Source organism: Montipora foliosa, chromosome 12 (genome assembly GCF_036669935.1).
Source record: "Montipora foliosa isolate CH-2021 chromosome 12, ASM3666993v2, whole genome shotgun sequence".
NCBI classification, from domain to species: Eukaryota; Metazoa; Cnidaria; class Anthozoa; order Scleractinia; family Acroporidae; genus Montipora; species Montipora foliosa.
The window spans coordinates 20,439,641-20,459,528 of record NC_090880.1 but is presented as its reverse complement, the minus strand read 5'-3'; the positions used below and the strand labels follow the sequence as shown (position 1 = coordinate 20,459,528).

The following is a 19,888-nucleotide window of genomic DNA, read 5'->3' as shown; positions in this document are numbered from 1 at the left end:
TTATTTTATTACCTCATCCATTTTTATTGCACTTTATCTAAAATTGTACAGTGTGGCAAACGAATAAGACAATGAAAGACTTGTTGTTTGGAATGCAAACGCTAATCAAACTGTAGAATGAAAACAAACAGGATTAATTGGTACGTGGTACGTGCAAAACAGTGACTAACTGCATTACGTAAACAGTGCGTTGTCTTTTGGTAATTTGGCATGATGTATTTGAGAGCAATGCCGCACCTGAAACAAGACGACAATCACGGGTTAAGCCAGTCACGATGGTAATCAAAGACATCCTGTGATGAGCTCATGGAAAAAAATGTCAACCTGGAACTATTCTAAACATTATTGATTTACTGTAGACAATTCACGTGATGAATGTGGGGGTAGTTTCTAAAGAAATTGTGGTGCTGCGTCGATGGGGAAGTAGTATACAAAAATTTGGTATTACCAACGGAGTTGATAATGTAAATTGGCCACCGTACAGAGATTCTAAAAGCTGACGTTTCGAGCGTTAGCCCTTCGTCAGAGCGGATCGAGGAATTGTGGGTTACGTGTAGTTTTTATAGTAGAGTAGGAGCTACGCTATTGGTGGTAACATGGCAACGTGAAAAATAGGAATATATTAGTTAAATGAAAAGCGTTCGTTAGTACCGTGAGGATTAAGGGTGCCGATTTGGAAGATGAATTTTTGTTCCAGATTCTTGCGGCTTTTCGTCGTGCCTAGATGTAGGGAAAGGCCGCAGATAGCCATGTGTTTTTTGGAGTGGTTAGGTAGATCAAAATGACGAACGACTGGCTTAGATGCATCTTTGTCACTTTTCTCAACATCGCGAAGGTGTTCGTGGAATCGGTCACCTAGTCGTCTACTTGTCTCGCCAATGTATAATTTATTGCATAACCTACAGGTTATGCAATAAATGACATTTGCGGAGGTGCATATGAAACGATCGGTAATCTTAACAGATCGCTTAGGTTCCAATATCTTGCTAGTGTTAACAATGAAAAGACAAGTTTTGCCTAGTGAGCGCGCGCATTTGAAAGTGCCGGGTTGCTCGTTAGTTTTGAGCGCGCTTCTAACTAAAAAGTTGCCTACGTTTTCGTCGCGTTTAAATGAAATAAGTGGAGGTTGCGAAAGATTCTACTAGTTTCGGGATCATTTTGGAGTAATTTAAAATTATTAAGAATGATAAGACTTTTGACTGCGTGATTATGAGGATGGAGAGTGAGGGTGAATGGAATTCTGTCATTCTTATCTTTTTGTGACGTTTGTAGTGATGACTGTCGATCAAATTGATGGGCACGATGATGGCCCGCTTTGGCCACAGAGAAAGGATAGCCACGTTTTAGTGCATAACCTGTACGTTATGCAATAAATTATACATTGGCGAGACAGGTAGACGACTAGGTGACCGATTCCGCGAACACCTTCGCGATGTTGGAAAGAATGACAAGGATGCATCTAAGCCAGTCGCTCGTCATTTTGATCTCACTATCCACTCCAAAAAACACATGGCTATCTGAGGCCTTTCCCTCTATCTAGGCACGACGGAAAGGTGTTCAAGACGCAAGAATCTGGAAGAAAAATTCATCTTCCAAATCGGCACCCTTAATCCTCATGGTATTAACGAACGCTTTTCATTTAACTAATATATTCCTATTTTTCACGTTGCCATGTTACCACCAATAGCGTAGCTCCTACTCTACTATAAAAACTACACGTAACCCACAATTCCTCGATTCGCTCTGACGAAGGGCTAACGCTCGAAACGTCAGCTTTTAGAATCTCTGTACGGCGGCCAATAAGCACTTAATGACTGGCCCCAAGGGAAACTGAGTTTTGTTTCCCCGAGACCCTCAATGTTCCCCGAGGCGAAGCCGAGGGAAACATTGAGGTCGAGGGGAAACAAAACTCACTGTTTCCCGAGGGGCCAGTCATTAAGTGTTTTGTTATACCTCCCAACTCAAAATAGAACAATACACAGATAAAAATTATTTGCTTGACGTCGGCTGGCGTACAGATTTGCCGCCGTTTCAAAGGTGCACGACCTGATCACGTGTGAGTCGAAAGTTCAAGTTGTTGTTGCCCTAGGGCGTCATGAAGTTTTGTCCAATGACACGTGACACGTTCTCCTCCAATCAGAAAACGTATTTGAGTTGGGAGGTATAACAATTTACATTATCAAGTCCGTTGATAATTATACCAACTTTTTGTACACGTGATGAATATGATTACGGTGATTGGCTACCGACATTAAGCGATTTCCAGACGATCGTAAATTGACTGGGAAATTCAAAGCTGCTATTGGCTCCGATATTTCTTTTGTTACCCGTTACCCATGATGCTGCTTAATACCCCGTAGATTCTACGAATTCCACGAGCTAAAAAAAAGACAAACCCTTCGAGTGGGAGCGAGGGTTCTCGCGTGCAGCGAACAAAACATGTGGAGCGCCCAAATAGAGACACTGAGCTCAGGATCAGAAAAAAAGACGCTGATTTTTTTGGTAGAAGTATCGCATTATCCCAATCAGTAGTTATCCCTAGCGCCTAAAGTCATGACATAGGAAAAAAACTTGTTTAGTCGGTTTATCAGCCAGTCGATCAAACAACACCAATTGCCCCATATTACGTTTTTGTTTATGAAGGGCACTGTCAATTATTTTTAGTGTCACCCTTGAATAAAAATAACATATTTGGATCTATTGAAATTGTAAACAATGACCCCATAAGTGCGGTGAAAGTAGCACTCATAAATATGTTTGTCTGTGGCTGGTTGTTAAGGATTTAAACGTATTGAAACTTGAGAAAAAAATGCAAGTTACGCGTGTAAGCCGTTAACTATGAGCTCACAATAAACAACTCGAAACAGCCGAGTAGCTAAGGGCCTCTCAAGCTTGGTTTTACCATATTAGTAAAAAAACAACCCTTCCCGTTAAATGGACTCGACTTTCAAATAAACCCCATCTTTGGGAGACAGTGTGTTTCCTGCATGCATGACCATGGGCACTTGTGTTTCGGGGGATCGCACAAACTTGTACTTCATCAGAATTTTCACCAAGGCGATCCTGATTTCCATCAGGGCAAACCTCATCCCAATGCAGTTCCTCGGCCCGGCTCCGAATGGCAGGAACTGATACGGGTGACGTGTATCTTTGGCGGGGCCCTCAAATCTCTCGGGATCAAATTTCTCCGGGTTCTCCCATGCGTCCGGATCGTGGTGGAGAGCGTAAAAGGGTATGATGATCTCCATTCCTTTGGGAACTGGGATACCATTGACTTTGCAATCTTCAGTACACTCGCGATTGAGTTGATGTGCTGGAGGATACAATCGCTGAGTTTCGCTGATGACGCAATCCAGGTATTCGATACCGTGCGATATCTCATATAACGAAGTGCCAGGAACCTTCTCTATCTTTTGACGGATCTCGTTTCTCAGCTTTTCCTGAATGTCTTCATTTAGAGCCAAGAGGTAGGAGACGGTGGAAAGAGTAATCATCGAAGTTTCGTGTCCACCTAACAGAAATGCCACGCACTGTGCGACGATTTCCCCATCCGTGAGTTTGCTGCCACCCTGTGCGGTAGACTCACCGTGGGCAGTCAGCATTAGCTGCATAAGATCCTGCCGCTGATTGTCTCCTTGCTCTCGACGTTGATGAATCATCTCCATGGCAATCTGACCGAAGTATCCCATACTTCCTCTCAGACGCATTACTACGCGTAAGAGGGTTTTGAGGATCGGCAAGCGGCCAACAATGCGTAATATGAAGGGGAAACGAAAAGATTCTCTGGCTTTTTTGAGAAAAGTTTCGTCTGGATCAGTCTGAACTTCTGCTTTGATGCCAAAAGCCGTCGAGAGGATAATTTCTAAAGTAAGGCTGCTGTACCAGTCCATGAGGTTAACAGACTTGCCTGCGACAAAAAAAAAATTATAAAAGACTCATTGTGTCAACGCTGTTGCACAAAACCCTGATCAACCCTCTCGTCACCTCTGTCCTAAGATATATACCCTTACCGAGAACAGACCGTACCAGCTGCTCAACAAAGACCCGACAGAACTTCTGACCCGGAAGTTGTCCGAAAAGCTACTAACCTTGAAGTGAAGCGAATATCTATAAGAGGCCGTTTACAACAAAATCAGACCTCCACACAAACAGCCGCCTAGAATCTACGGTTTACCGCATGTAATTTAGCTGCTTAACTTGGCTCACATCTGATCACCTTTAACAGGTAACTCGGGTTTCAGGGTGACTAATTCAGCTTTCTTCGTATCCACCATTGGCAGCGAGACTATCCTAGACAACGAAATCATGGTGTCTTTCGACGTTAAATCGCTGTTTACCAACTTTCCTATCGACGCCGGGTTTGAATTGGGTACAAAATTGAGTTAGCCGACTAGGTCTATTGGTACACACGCAGGGTGAAAGAGGTGATTCAAACAAGACTTCACACTAACAACATCAACAGGGATAGTGGAATAGAAATTCCGGAAGCATGGATGCCCACGATCAAGAAACACAACAACAGGAGAACCGTACGACAGCGGACTGCCGAAGTAACAACACACCGAAACAGCGAGGATCGAAATGCACCAATCACAGCTGCTGAAAACCAACCAATCACAGCGGTGCATCCTGCTTAAAAGGCGACGCGTAACCAGTCCACCTCATCGCTTAAAGAAGACTAGCAGTATGCAGTTGAAACATCACAAGTGACCACATCGTTAAACAGAACAAAAATACTTCATTATTACTGTACTTCACCACGATGAATAACAGCAACTATGTAAAGTTAGTATATATATATACCACAAAAGTGAATGATGCGTTTCGCGCTCTGGTTGGTTAACTCGGTGATTAGCAAAGTACTCTTCACCTCGGAGCAGGCGAATAGAAACAAAAAGGGCTTCCCTTTTTGGTTTCCGAGGAGGAAATTATTTGAATGATCGCTAGTTATTCAGCTTGTGTGGTATATACTAAAACAATGATTCATCTCAGTGTCGGGGAAAGTGGTGGATATTACTCGGCGTATCCAATCGGTGAAATCGACAATCGATGACAATCTATATCAGTCAATACCAATCGATATCAATTAATCGATTGATGCTGATTATCAATGACCAATTGATGGCGAAAATTTGTGTGGTTATCGATTGGTATCGATTTTCATTAACAATTGATAGAACGTCTTGCGTAGACATGGTAATTCGAGTACACGCGCAACGGCGTGAGACGACTAGGTCGGAATTGCTCTACCAATTTCGCCCCCAGGGCTTCCTAAAAAAGAGACGGATGATCGGACAAGAAGCGTGCGTGACTTCTTTTCGAGGTTGCTGTGCCAAACGATAGCAATCGATGAACGGTTTTTGTGTGGTTATCGATTGATTTTCGATTGCCCGATACCAATCGATACCAATTAACTAATTTTACTGATTGATATCGGTTGACCGTTTGGTCTTCTGATCATCGATTGCCATCGATTGGAGACGCCGAGATATTAACCTCGCCGCTTCGCGGCTCGGTAAATATCCACCACTATTCACCTCCACTTCGACGAATAATTGTCAACTAGAGTTTCCGCTGGGGCTTGAATCACCAATCATTCCATTCTACGTTACCACCGTGATCGACCAGTTGTGAAGAGAAAGACAACTGGATGTGTTACGGTCAAGTGGTTTCGAAGTAACAGGGCTACGTGAACACATATCATGTGATTTACATTACTTACCAGTGTCAGCTATTCCTTCAAACTTCCTCAGCAATACGTCACACGACTCTTCAATCAATGGAACCATCAGCTTCATTTTTCTTGCGCTGAACGAGGGCGTCAGAATGTTTCGAATACGCTTCCATGTCTCGTCGCGGGCGGAGAAAACGTTCGCACTCATCGGTGGGGGTGGGAGTGGAATCATTCGATTATGAAACGACGAAAATTCCTTGACCATAATCGTTTTTAACACTTCTGGGTCTGCGACGACAAGAGAAGGCTTTCTGCCAAGGGAAACGGCGAAAATCTTCCCATATAGCTTCACGAAATCGAACATCATCAGGTGAATACTACCGTATCTACGTACATCGAGAAAATTCCCGACAAAGGGCAGTGGTTTTGGTCCCGGGACGTTTAGTTGCTTCAGTGTTTTGAAACCGCTTATACCATACCAAAAGATGACTAACAACAACGTGATTGCCGTGGGAAAGACGACACAAGGATCCCAAGGACCAGTTGGATGCTGTGTGATCGTCATTTTTACCGATGCAAATATCCGTACGAATCAGGCTGCAGTAGAGTTTGTGACATAGGAATAGCGTCGGGTCAATGAATAACCATTCTGGAAGGGTTGTTTTTGCATATTAGGGAGTTATGTCAACAAACGTTAAGGTATTATGTTTTTAGCAAGATTTACTAAGCAAAGAAGCATTTTTCCGTTCTAGCCCTTAGCATGAAACTAAATGCTAATTTACTGAGTCATGTTCAACCAGTTTAAAGTCCAAGTAAAATAACTTTCAAACACCACGCGTGACAATTTTGGAATCGCGTGACCAATTCGAATCAAAACAAATTTTTGCACGATTGGATGACAATTAATTTCAAAATTAGGTTTCATACTTCACCCTGCATGTCACTTTTTTATAACATTAAGTATTCCCGGATACGAGGTTTACCTGAGGACGAGAGAGGTGATTCGTATAAACATGTTGCGAAAATCACTGATAAATACAGTCGTAAGTTGTGCAAAATTTTCTGCTTTAGTGACTTTGCATGTAAATCCATGTTATTGTTTTCTACTCAGTGTTTGCTGTAACGCTTGACTCAAAGCAAACTTTGAAATGCTTAACACTGGGGAACGGTTTCGGTCGTCCAAAAACGTTTTTGTTATTATTTTACAATAAAAAGAAGTAACTATTTGGTTGATCATGTTAACTGCATTAGAATGGTGAAATGTTTTCTTTCAGAATAGAAACATGAAAATTTCAAGAATACTGATGTATGTTCCGTCCTGACTTGCCATTGTAGGGTCATAATATTATTTTGCGCAATCACAAGGGGAATTCAGTCAAGGTTTGAACCAAGTTTTTGTGACCGCACGAAAATTGAGGCGAGAGCAAAAAATGGAGGACGGGGAAGGGGGTGGGGGGGGAGGGGATTCCCCTCCTTCGTGCCCCACTCCCCCGCGTCCTCCTTCTTTTCGCTCTGTCCCCAGTTTTGTGGTAAACTGAATGGGTTCGAAAGGAAACGCTTGGTACACAGGCTATGTTCAGTCTATCAAAGATGCAAAAAGGTCTTTTTTGGAGGGGCTGGCCGCGCTGAAGAATATATCGGACTAAAGCAATGTCACTTTACCCTACTGGGAACGAGATGCACATATCTCTTCCCTCGAAAAACGCAAACTCGGAAAATGTAAACTAAACGAATACTAAAAAAATCACGGAATACATTTTCGAGTCTGTGAAGGCACCATCTGTTTGCTAAAATATATGAATGAATATATTTACGTAGTAAATATATTTGATTCAGGTCAGGAAAATAATGACACGTGGTCTTTAGAGATCTCGAGATATTTGACAAGAATTCGCCAAAGTGCCATATTCGCCGAAATCGCCCTATTCGCCAGATTCGCCAAAATGGCTGGCCACCATGTATTGAATCAATTTACATACATTTGGTAATTTGACAAAATTTTGCCACAATCGCCATATTTGCCAAAATTGTCAAATTGTTGGCGATATTTTGTCATTTTTTGCCAATTTTGATATTGTGTGCATTTCTGGACATAAGTGTCTAGAGAGGCAACCATTTCCAAAATTAATGAAATTTAAACTGTACTGAAATAAATTACGTGCCAACCAGAAATTGTCATCGTACTGACTGAACGTTCCCAGCGTTGGGACTGGTTGTTATCAGGCTTAACTGCCAACGTGACCGCCATGACGTCACAAGAAAACCAACAATTTCTCCTGGCTTTCAAGTCTCTACCGATGGAGGGTAAAACAAGGCGAGCTTTTCGAATTCAGTGTTTAGTAGTATATTGTATAATTAATAGGGATACTCTACATTTCCACACCAGCAAGCTGTGTAGTTTCACACGTCCGATTCTTGTCCACTTGCCAGTGAGCATAATATATACAAGGGCACCCAACGACCAATTTGTTGTAAAATGTATTATTATACCCCAGTTAATGAAAATAAATGTTATTAAGGCATTTTCAGGTGTTTTTCAGTGTTGCTGGGAAAACATTATCTTTTTTTTTTTCCCAGCAAGACACACAAGAAATTTCCCAGCCAGCTAGATAAAATTGGTTGGTTTCCCAGCCAGATGATCAAATTTATTTCCCAGCCAGGAATTCCGCGCGCTTTCAAATCCCTCGATCCAAAACGACCGAACAAAAGCGACAAAACTGCAAAACTGGGACAAAACAGGTTTATTTCCGCAAGCGAAATCACTCTGATTAGCCGTTGTGTGTTTGTGACTACTCTGTGGGAGAGGGAAGGGGTTCTTTTTTTTTTTTTTTTTTTTTTTTTTTTTTAAGTCGTTCTCAGTCTTCAGAGTTTCTACAGCCAGCTCGGGTTGAAGTGCTAGAAAAAGTCAGTAATTCCCAGGCAAAACCTCTATCAATAACAAAATTTCCCAACCAGCTCATCGAAACACCTGCATTTTTGCCAGCCAGCAAGATTCCTCTGGGGAACAGATAATGTGAGGAACAGATTCGTTGGGTGCCCCTGTATATATGAAACGGTTAAACTGAAGCACTTCAGTGGCCAGTCTCAGCGTATAGATGTCACTCATGTCAGCCCAGGTCAGCTTCTTTAACTTATGCAAAAACAAAACAGTCACGAGGAACTGGCATGGAAAGCTATTATGAGGACTGAGTCAACTATGGATTGCGCAAAAAAACTTTACAGCAGATCAAAAAGCGCAAGGAAACCACACAAAGACTAGATGGGAATTTGCATATATTATAATATAGAAGGATAAAGGGGTGGGCACTCTAAGAAATGTTTCCCTGTTTTTCAGCCCGTCGGCCCTGCGGACCTGGGGTCTGGTCCAAAAAAAAGAAGGGGGGAGGGTTGCAGGCGAATTTAACTAGATCATGAAAATAGACATATATACACATTCCTATACCATTTATATGATTATACATTTGATTCGGCTCATGTGAGATCGGCGTTTAACCTAAATTCTATCTTCAGCCGTTATTTCTGCCTGACCGGCCGCGAAGAACGCCCCAGCCAATCTAATTGAAATAAGTCGAACTTAATTGCATCAATCGCCGTACTTAATTAACACGATCTTTAAATGACTGAGTTTAGGGCGGCTTATGTATACGGCGTTTGACCTGGGCGTTAATTATCACGGGCACCCAACGACAATTTTCTGTATAGCTACCTGTTCGGCAATTAAAATTTCAGGTAAGGAATCCGAACAGACAAAATTCGTCTAGTTAATGGAAACATCACTGTTAACGGGCTTCAAACACCATCAGGTACTTAAAATGCCCTTTTACAGCTTTTCGTTGATTTGGCTCGTTGGGTGCTCCTGAATTATAAAGGGAGTTAATGTATAAGAGCCTCAAATGAAAGAGCCACTTTTTACGGCATAGGAAACAACGCCATAAAAATAGGCTTTCGGATCGTACAAGTTTTTCATTTCTTAAAGTGAATATAGTCTCATTAAAAATAGAGAGGAGAATATCATCTGTAACATCAAACGTTGGAGCCACCTCATGCAGCAAAACCATTTGTTTCTGACATTTTAGTCGTAAAAAGCCTGGTTGACACGTCCACGCAAATGAAAAAGACGTTGACACGTTGAACGCAAACGCAAGGAATTTAAGATATGCAAGCGTAGCGGAAATCTTTTCCCAAGATGGCAGACGAGGCTGCGGTATATACGTTGCGTTTGCGTTTGCGTTTGCGTTGCCACGGTTCACAGGTCAAACGCGAGCGCAAATACGAGAGCAAGAAAATGAAAATTTGTACCCTGGTTCACACCAGCGAGGAAAATCATACGCAAGGAAATACACGTGTAAAATACCGTAATGCAAATGCGAACGCAATCGATCGCAAGCGCTGAGGCAAGAAATGGAAAAAGTTTCATTTTCTTGCTCTTGCGTTTGCATTACACACATGTGAAACAAATGCAAACACATGGTAAACTCGAGCTCGCACGACATTTCCATTACATTACACTACATTTCGATCGCTTCACTTGCTTGTGAGAACCTAACTGCGTTGAAAAAAATGTCATTGTATGTAAACCAATATACTCGCGCAAGCGAGTGGTTTTCGGGCAATTTCTAGATCTAAAAAGTTACAATTTTTTTTTTTCATAATTATTTAATAATTTTATGATAGTTATTTTCGTGATCTATTTAAGTTCGCCTGATCTTTAAAAACACGTCGGCAACACTTTGCATTTTGTTGGATTCAGCTGTAGTCGGTTTTCCTGGCTCCATGCGGGGATTTCTTCCACAGCATGTGGAAGGGAGCTGGTAGTGTTACTGGATGATGGAATCACTTCAGATACAGTGGTATCATCAGCAAATTTCCACATCAAAAACGATCCCTCCAATAGGTTGAGGTCGTTTATCAAGACGAGGAAAAGCCAGGGACCAAGCCGAGTCTTTTGAGGAACCCGTGCGGGAACGCTGAGCCAAATCGAGAAGACGTCATTAACTTTAACCCTCTGTTTGCGGTCACTAAAAGTCAATCAGTTGACCACAGTTGGTTTAACTCCGATACGGAGGAATTTGGAAACTTAAATGTGGTGATCCACTAGGTCGAAAGCTTTTCTAAAGTGTAATAAAGCAGCTCTTACATATGATCAAATGCCGTCGGTAGCGCGCAAACACTGGTGGAACATAGAAATCAGCGCAAAAGCAGTCGATGAGCCCGGAATAAAACCAAGTTGACACGGATCTATGGAAGGAAGCACAGCAGGCTGCAGAGCCTTATCAATCACAAAGCTCTCCGCAACTTAACACAACCTAGAATAGGTCTGAGATCTTTGTTGAAATCACGAATGGTTAGTGCCTTGGGTATGAGGGTGGGAGTGGGGTGAGGGGGGAGGGGGGAGGGGGGGGTATCGGCAAGCTTCCACGGGCGGGAGACTTTACATTCTGAGAATGAGCTGTTGACTATGTCTGCAATAGGAGCTGCCAAAATATCTGCGAACTATTTTAACGCCCAGTTCGGAAGATCGTCAGGACCGCAGGAACGAGATGTGTTGATCCAGATCTCTCACAGTTTGCGTGCGACGGATTGCTCAGTGACGACTATCGGATTGTCGCCGTCCGTTGATACACACTCAGAGCACGTCAGGGGGAAGTAGTCCTTAATATCATCAAGAAACGCTTAGTTAATTTGCTTTGCGAGAACATCTGTTTCACAATCAATGTCAGGATGAAGGATAGAATTCAGGTCACGCCTACTTGGTTTAGAGGCCACGGAGAGCTGTTTCACCTCACTCAAGCAGTCGCGGGGCTTTGAGTCACGCAGATCTTTCACCTTAGACACGTATTAGGCCTTTCGACAGCTCGGCGCACGATACAGCAAATATTAAAAGTACTAAAACAACAACATTAATTCAGAAATCATGACTGGCACACTTTACCTCCATGGTGCTTTTCTTTATTCAACCTCTCGTACAAGAGGGACTGCAACTTGGTTCCCGCTTACAGGAGATTCGACTGTATCGCGTTCAGTTCTGCGAGAACACACACACGTGGTGTGTCTTAAGGCTTTCTCTTTATTAATTTAATTTGGCTATGTAAAGACTGTCACGAAGAGTTTTACCAGGCAAAAGCACGCAATGAGGTGTGGGTCAAAACATGGGCTTTCAACTTTTTCTTAAAATTTCTTTTAGTTATGTTAAAAAATGAATGTGCTGGGGAAAAGGTGTTTGTCGTTTTCTCTCTTGCGAATTGATATGCATTTAAATGAGATCACAGCTTTTTGGAAAGGTTTGTGTTTGATGAGTCCTTGCTGTAGTAAATGCTCATATTGTGAATTTTTCGATGAGTTTTAGATTGTTTTGAAGGAATAAAAGTTAGGGGACAGTTGAAAAGCGTTTCAAGGATATTTCTTTTTTTTTTTTTTTTTTTTTTTTTTTTTTTTTTTTGAACGGGTTACTCACGTATGACAATAAACTTGATTGATTGATTGATTAAATCATTACTCAAATGCCACAAAACATCAGTTTTTAATAGCGATCACCCGGAGTGCCAACAGATAGTAACAGTTTACATACAAAAAGTTGGCCATGATTAGATCTGTAGGTAAACAGGAATTGGTACAGTGATCCGTAGCAAAATCTTGTACAAACAGTAGTAGATGATTTTCTAGGCGTTATTCCAAGTGAAATATGCCAGTGTATTCAATCCTTTCCCTGAGCATAATTTTACCTAAAAAGGTAATATATTTATGTAATTAGTTAATAAGCTCAGTTTTTCGTTTTTTTTTTTTTTTGTTAACGACAACCGCCGGTAAGAGACTACTTTGTCTTGCACAAAGGGTGGTCGCTTACGAGAAAGTTGACTGTAGTTTTTTTTTTTTTTTTTATCTTTCTTTATAATAGAGTACCAAGTAACTTTTTTTTTTCTCAGAAGATTGAAAGAAATTAACAATGTTGGAATAGTTACGCACGCGCTGATAGGTCACATCGAGTTCATCATATCTCCTACAAAGCCCGTGCACTACGTCACGCTCGTGCACTGTTGAATAACTAAATATCTTAAGCAAGAGCCGATACAACGTAGATTTGATTTTAGTGGTGTATTATAATTCGGTTGGCCAAACCAGCCTTCTTCAGGTACAATGAGAGTTTACATTGAATTGCTTTTTTGTACATATATATATAGTAAATGGATGTTGACGTAATACTGGAAAAAAAATGTGATAAAACATGAAAGTTACAACGATTTTGAATTCAAATACTAAGAGTAACGGAAAAATAACGGAAATCACTCTAAATAATGAACTGAAGTCTAATACGTTTCTTCGCGGATATTAAGACCGTTGGGATCAATTGTCCTTCCTTTTTAAATTAAAAAAGCTTTCCTGGCCTTATCGATCGAGTCTCTGTTAGATCGAGTCTCTGTTAGTTTCTTCGATCGGAATTGATAGCATGTCCTCAGAGATGTTGTGGGGAGAGGAGAGGAAATGTTCTACGACTGTAGTAGGTTTGGATTTGTTGTTAGCGTTATCTAAAGTGCGGCAGTGTTCATTAAAACGGTCTTTTAAACGTCGTTTAGTTTCTCCTATGTACTGTAGATGGCATCTGTTGCATTGAATCATGTAGATAAAGTTTTTAGTTTCGCAAGTTATGTGGGAATTAATGGAGCGCGTTTCGCCAGTAGAGAAGAATGTGTAGTTGGTTAGTCCATGGAAAATGTAAGGAAAGGTAGCGTAGATTTTGCCACAGCAAAAAGAGCCGGAAGGAGGTGCGGAACTAGAATGAGTTACATAGGGGACCGTTTAGCTGTTACCAGCAGGTCTCTTAGGTTAGGGGAGCGCCTGAAAGCCACAACAGGTAGATGTAGGAAAGCATTTTTGCAGCGGTCAAAAGAAAGAAGTAGATTGTAGTGCTTTTTTATTATGTTGAAGATGGAAGGAAGGGATGGATTATAGGTCGTTATGAAAGGTATGCGTTCGGGTTTGTCGATCTGTTTAGGTTGTAGGGTATGTATGCGGGGAATGTCTGCAGCGCGTTGCATTTGTTTAGTAACAAAGTCACGTTTAACAGTGTCCAATCGACGGCGATTACGAACAACGTTTAGAGGAAACCCTTGATAAGCGTCATCAGCTACAGCAGCATTTAACTGTGTATCAAAACCTTCGCGAACAACTCGAAAACGTCGCTAAAAGAGCTGGGAAAACCGAGTACGAAAGAGTGATGGCGGATTACGAGGAATACGGCGATCTTGTGTTAGAAGCAGAGCAACTCGTTGTAGGGCTTAGCTCAAGACTGGAGAGGATCAAGGATCGCGGAATGGATTTTAAACTCAAAGGAGGAACTGTGAAAGTGAACATTGACTGCATCTCGATTTCAAGAAATTTACAGTTGAACTTTTGAAGTGGTAGAAATTCTGGGATTCATTTCATTCAGCAATACACTCCAACCCATCTCTCATCCCAGTAGAGAACATGAATTACCTTAGAGCTGATTGGAGGGAGAATCCGCAGACGTACTATCAGGATTAAGGAGGCTCGAAAGGGTTTTCAGCTGAGAGCGCGCGCGTAAGCCACACATGCAATTCGTAAGCTGCTTAAACAAATACCGCTAATTTCGCTTACCTTTCTCCAATTCCTATATACATAGCATATAAATAGACATCTCCTATTCACGGACCACATATGTTGATTTTAAGGCTCAAAGAAATGCCTAATATCGTTGCCATGGTAACATTATTTTTCATAAAAACATAGTGTGAGAAATCTACGATAGGCACTTAATACCCTGGCCAAATTTCGTCTTGATATGATTGCCCTAACTGTATCTAAGGACAGAATATGTTTATTTGTTTGAAAAAAGGAGAAACTATTTCGAACCTCCTTAACTTTGACACAGCCTAACTATGAAGAAGCCGTGATCAGATTACTAAAAGAGCGCCGTGGACAAACCGAGATTATTATTGTTATTGCTCATTACACTAGTCTCACCAAATAAATACCTACCATCGTGTCTAATCGCTTTGCCAGGGCCCATTGTTCTATTAGCCCAACAAAAAGGAATGTGAACCTGGCGAACTTGACTACGATCTCGCGAATACCATTCACTCCCAGTGGTTCTCTTAACCGGTTCAAGCCCAGAGATTTCTGCCTTATTAACGAAAGATCAATTAATAACAAATCATTTGTTATCAAAGATTTTGTAGTGGACCATAACCTAGATATTCTGGCAATTACTGAAACCTGGACCCAGCCGGACTTGTTCGAACAGAATGTGATCATCAACTGCTTGTGTACTACTGACTACCTCTTCAGACATGTGTCTCCTGAGACCAGAGGAGGTGGCGTGGCATTTTTGTAAAAGCAGAGTTACAAATTCAAGAACACTACAACAACATCGACAATTTACAAGTCTTTCGACCTGGCAAATTACTGAATGAATTATTTTCATCGCGAATTCTTTAAATGGTAGTTATGTACAGACCTACTTTATCAGCAACCAATGCTTTTACACTGAGTATGTTTCTGAATGAATTCAGGCAGTTCCTGGAATCACTTTTAATCTGTGGAGACTTTAATTTCCACTCGGATGCACCTGAGGACCGGCCTGCTCAGCGGTTCTCTGACTTATATTACTAGTCATATTTAATCTTGTACAACACGTCAATGGCGAGACTCATCGAAATGGTCACACCCTATAAGAACAAGATCAGATGAGGCTAGTTTAGTCTCCAATGTACACATTACAGATCCAGTAATTGCAGACAACTTAGCTGTGCATTGTGGGTTAGCTTTAAAAACAAATCCAACTTTCCTGGCAAGGAAATCAGCTGTCGGTCGACAGAGAGAACACTAGAGAAGGCATCAGAGACTCGCCGTTGATGAATTTTGAGCAAATCAGTAATATTGAAGAACTCTCGAACTTGTATGAAAAGACTTTGTCGCCATTGCTCGAGCAGTATGCCCCCCTCGAAAGGCGTGTTACTACTATAAGACCTGCGGCACCTTGGTACACTGAGGAAATCATCACATCACAATAAGTGGAACGTCGGAGACTTGAACGCAAATGGCGAGAGACTCGTACTGCTGTTGAACGACAGATGTATGTAGATCAGTGTAATCGAGTTAATAGTCTCATATGAGTCTAAAATTAAGTTCTACGCAGCGGTCATTGAGGAGAAAAGCTGTATTCAATTTGATCTATTTACAGCTGTAGAAAACGCTAAATCTCAAGGCCCCCCTCCCCTCCCCCCTAAGTTGCCTTCTCATGACTGTGCGACGGATCTCGCAAACCGTTTTGCTGATTTCTTTACAAAAAAACTACCAACACGCTATTAAAAATGGCTTTGTTACACCAGTAAATACTGCTGACCAGATCACATGTTGCAACTAATGAGTTGACAACGTTACTTGCGAAGACGTGGGGAAAGTCCTGTACACTTCGCCTCACTTCACTTGATCACTTCTGTAATTTTTTATGTTTTTCTTCTCAATGCAGCAGTTAAAATTTATAATCATTTAATATACACTCTAGAAATGAACATATTACAAAAACTGGAGAAAATGTCTGCAAAAGAGATTTAAAATCTCTTTTGCAGACATTTTCTACAGAGATTTCGTATTCCGTATGTTAAAGTAGGTAAGATTTGAACACTTATAAAGTCTTCAAACTTGTAATTTAAAAGCATTTCATGAACTCTGTAAATGGTCCACATTTACCAGTGAGGGTCGTTAATGTGTTCATTGTTCACTTCAATGAAAGAAAAGTTAGTTGGCCCAGATTTGGTTGGAGCAAAGGTGCTAAAGAGTTTTCCAGAAACTTTTAGGATTGTCCATGTTTTGCATGATTTCGTTCCCTATATAATCTGCTTTCGCATTCGCAATCTCTTTGACTACTTGGTTTCGTATCTCTTTGTACAAGTCATTGTGTTTGCGATACTATTTGATTTCCGCGGCGTGCTTTAAACTGGTCTCTGAGGCGTATAAGATGTATGACCTCTTTGTTAGCTTGCTAACTTTGTTGCTCATGTTTCGTGTTGGAAATTTGAAATTTGATGTTTGCAGCAATATTCCATCTGATTCCGGTCTTGAAAGGTCGTATTGAAGTAAGAAGGAGCTTTCGACTGAAAAAGGTTTGAACTTGAAGGTTGCTAAGCAAAAAGGGCAAGAAACTTATTTCACGCATGTTCGGCTTACGTGGGCACTCTAAACAGGTTTCAAGGAATCAACGTAGATGAAAATGTGGAAGATAATTTAAAAGTAAAACAGAAATTCGTGACGATGCTTGGCGCAAATTTGTGTGCACCCATGAAGGCTAAAGCAAAAGGTCGAGAGGTACAACCCGATCGATCACTTGGTAAAGTTATGTTGTTGCCAAAAACCAGTCCATGTGGTATGCTTCTCTACGTGCTAGTTCAGCCAGGAACCAGTAGAAATGCACCCGATTTATGTACGAGGAGGACGAGAACAACGAACCGGACGAATTCCCTTTCGAGGCACTTGACTACAATGAGAACTTTCAGTTTGATGTCGATGACGTGGATGCAGAAGAACTTTTTGAAAACTTTTTTTCTTTTGAGATGTTGATACACAGAAGCTTTATGTTTGTACATACATGTAAGTAAAGAAAAAAATGAGGTCCAAGACAACGCCAAGACAAACAATTATGTTGTCTCCTGACGGCTTTTATGGCCAAGGGGCAAAGGCGTGACGACGAGTTCCATTTGACCTCGCACCCGCTTTTACATCAATGTTGAAAATCGAGCGAACCACCATTGTTCGACGATCCTACCTCTGTACTCTTGGGTCTTGCAAAGATTGTACAACGTCTGGACAATTTGTTGGATTTCCCCTGCACATATGGCTGGTTCGTCCTCGAGTCCGTCAATGGGTCAAGTGCAATAATGACCGGTGCGACCATACCGTAACGTCAAGTTAGGCTGGGGAAGGCTCCGACATGTCGACCATTCCGTCTTGCACGGAAATGGCCACCTTCTCTCTTTTTCAGGTCGGCGGAGAAGTAAAAGCCGTCGAGATTGATGACTAGCTAGCCCAACAACGAGTGGCTGCCTTCACTTGTGTCGATTGTATTCAATGCCCTCCGGATGGATCCTAGATCCTGGATGCCTAGTGGATCGATCATGAATGATCAGCCAACCATGGTGAAACCCGACAATTGGGAGAAGGACAAAAATTGCCCCTTGTTTCCAATAAATATTCGGAAACCCCCTTTTACCGCAATCCTAAACAAGCTGTCAATCTGTGCCTGGAAATCAAGTTTAAGGTTGTTTTGAACAGGAACATCACCATCTTGGTCTGGGACAAATTCAAAACCCTCTTCAAGAGCGGTGCCAACGGAAGCGTCCTATACAACGCACGTCGTTGAAGACGGAGAAAAAGATGGAATTCGCCCCTCTTGGTGGTGCGGAACTGCACTATCTGGCGTTGGACGACCCGATCCTGCAACGTGCCCTTCATTGGGTAAACCCTATTTACGGATTACAGGGATGATACATTCGCTTAAATAGTCAACAGCGATCCACGAGGGGAACCTGTTCGACATTAGTGGTCAGGAACCGGATGCGCTAGGTGTTGGACAGTTACAGACTCACCATATGCCAAGTCCGGTCATGCACGAATGGTTAGTCGATGGTCTCACATTTTGCACGTGTGACCACAAGGTAAAGACCATATCGACAAGCTCTGAGGGACATGGTACATCGCGAACAATCCATTAAAAATTCGTCGAGAAATCATAATCGGTCAGTTAAGCCGTAGTCTGTGGCTTGCGATCTGTGCACAAAACAATGAGTGACAACCAAATATCGATGACGACAAGTATACGTAGCGCTATAAATGGTTGTGCCACAACTGTGGTTACGATGCTCAACACGACAGAGGATGGCGGCATTATTGAAGTGACTTGTTCTTGTTCTGAAGGGTACAACTCGGTACGATGAGCAACGCCGTACCAGGCTTTTGAAAACACGAGCCGGTGGATCCACAATGTCTTCAATACCTGGAATACGTGTGCAAGGAACATCCGACAGAAAATTACTAATTGAACAAAGCCACTGGGTGAGCTGTTCAAGAATACGGGAAACATTTCCCCCAGTCATGAGTGAAACGCTGGTCAAACGTTCATCGAGAAAAGTCCATCAATGTACGCGTGCCTTGTGTCAACCTGTCTTGCCGGCCAGTGGTAGTGGTGGGAGTTCCGACAACGAAGGTGTCGACGACGGGGAGGCTCTTACGCAAGGACCTTACAGACGTTGTTGACCCAACTTATAAAACAAAAGATTCCTAAACGGCACCTGTCCTGACACTGACAGCCAAAAATAAATTAACATTTCCTCCCACTCACTTCCCGCGGGATGAACGAAACAATCCCGCGGGATTACCTCCAACAGCAGTCCCTACGGGCGGTTTTGTGGGTTGTTCGTCCCGCCGGACAACATCGGGTCCTTTTGCCTCGTGGTAGTCGCAATTTTGAAATGTTTTTCTTTTTTTTAACAACAAATTAAAGTAGTTTCTAAACGTGACAGGTTCTTCTGTTTCCTTTAAAACACCTGCATCATATTTGAATACAAACATATGCATCACATTTAAATAATTTCAAAGACGTTAACTCAATATCAGTGACACTTTAATTAAACTTCCCGCACCACCGTTTATTTATCGTTAGAAAAGCTAACTGCAAAGGAAATGAACAGACTTAACATCTTAAAGGAAGACGTAACGTTTAAGATGTTTAATTTAATAATTGCGGTCATCCCACTTTACTTAAGCAGCAACCAGAAGAAAACCTGAAAGATTTTGGCCTAAACAAATACTGCGATAATATGTAAATTTTTACAAGCAAAACATATAAAACAGGAGGCCAGGAGGTTGAAAGTTCTAAAGAAAATTCCATATATTTCAAGCACATTGCAATACCAAAATCAGACAGTAAATAAAGCTCTGCTGACTATAGCATTATATTTTCTTTCTATTAATGCAAAGACTGTCATAAATAGTTTTGCAGTAAGTGGAGCCGATTTTGCACACCTCTGTATAAAGATGTTTACGTAAAACGTTAATTTATGTCAGTCATTTAACAACTGAAATGTCATACATCTAGCGGCTGAATGATATTGAGCCAACACAATTTGAACGGTTTTGACTTTGCGACAACAAAAGCAAAACAGAGCCTAGCTATAGGCCACTGGGGTCCCTTGTAGAATCGCG

At 41.7% G+C, this 19,888-nt stretch overlaps 1 protein-coding gene across 1 annotated transcript; it reads right to left on the bottom strand.

Annotated features, from left to right (window-relative positions):
• Positions 1-2,504: 2,504 nt before the first annotated feature.
• LOC137980008 (cytochrome P450 3A4-like) lies at positions 2,505-6,386 on the bottom strand. Its single transcript, XM_068827330.1, has 2 exons — positions 5,723-6,386; positions 2,505-3,907 (listed from the first exon to the last, which is right to left on the bottom strand). Exons 1-2 carry the CDS (start codon positions 6,237-6,239, stop codon positions 2,931-2,933), a joined length of 1,494 nt encoding a protein of 497 aa, XP_068683431.1. The 5' UTR covers positions 6,240-6,386; the 3' UTR covers positions 2,505-2,930.
• Positions 6,387-19,888: the final 13,502 nt, after the last annotated feature.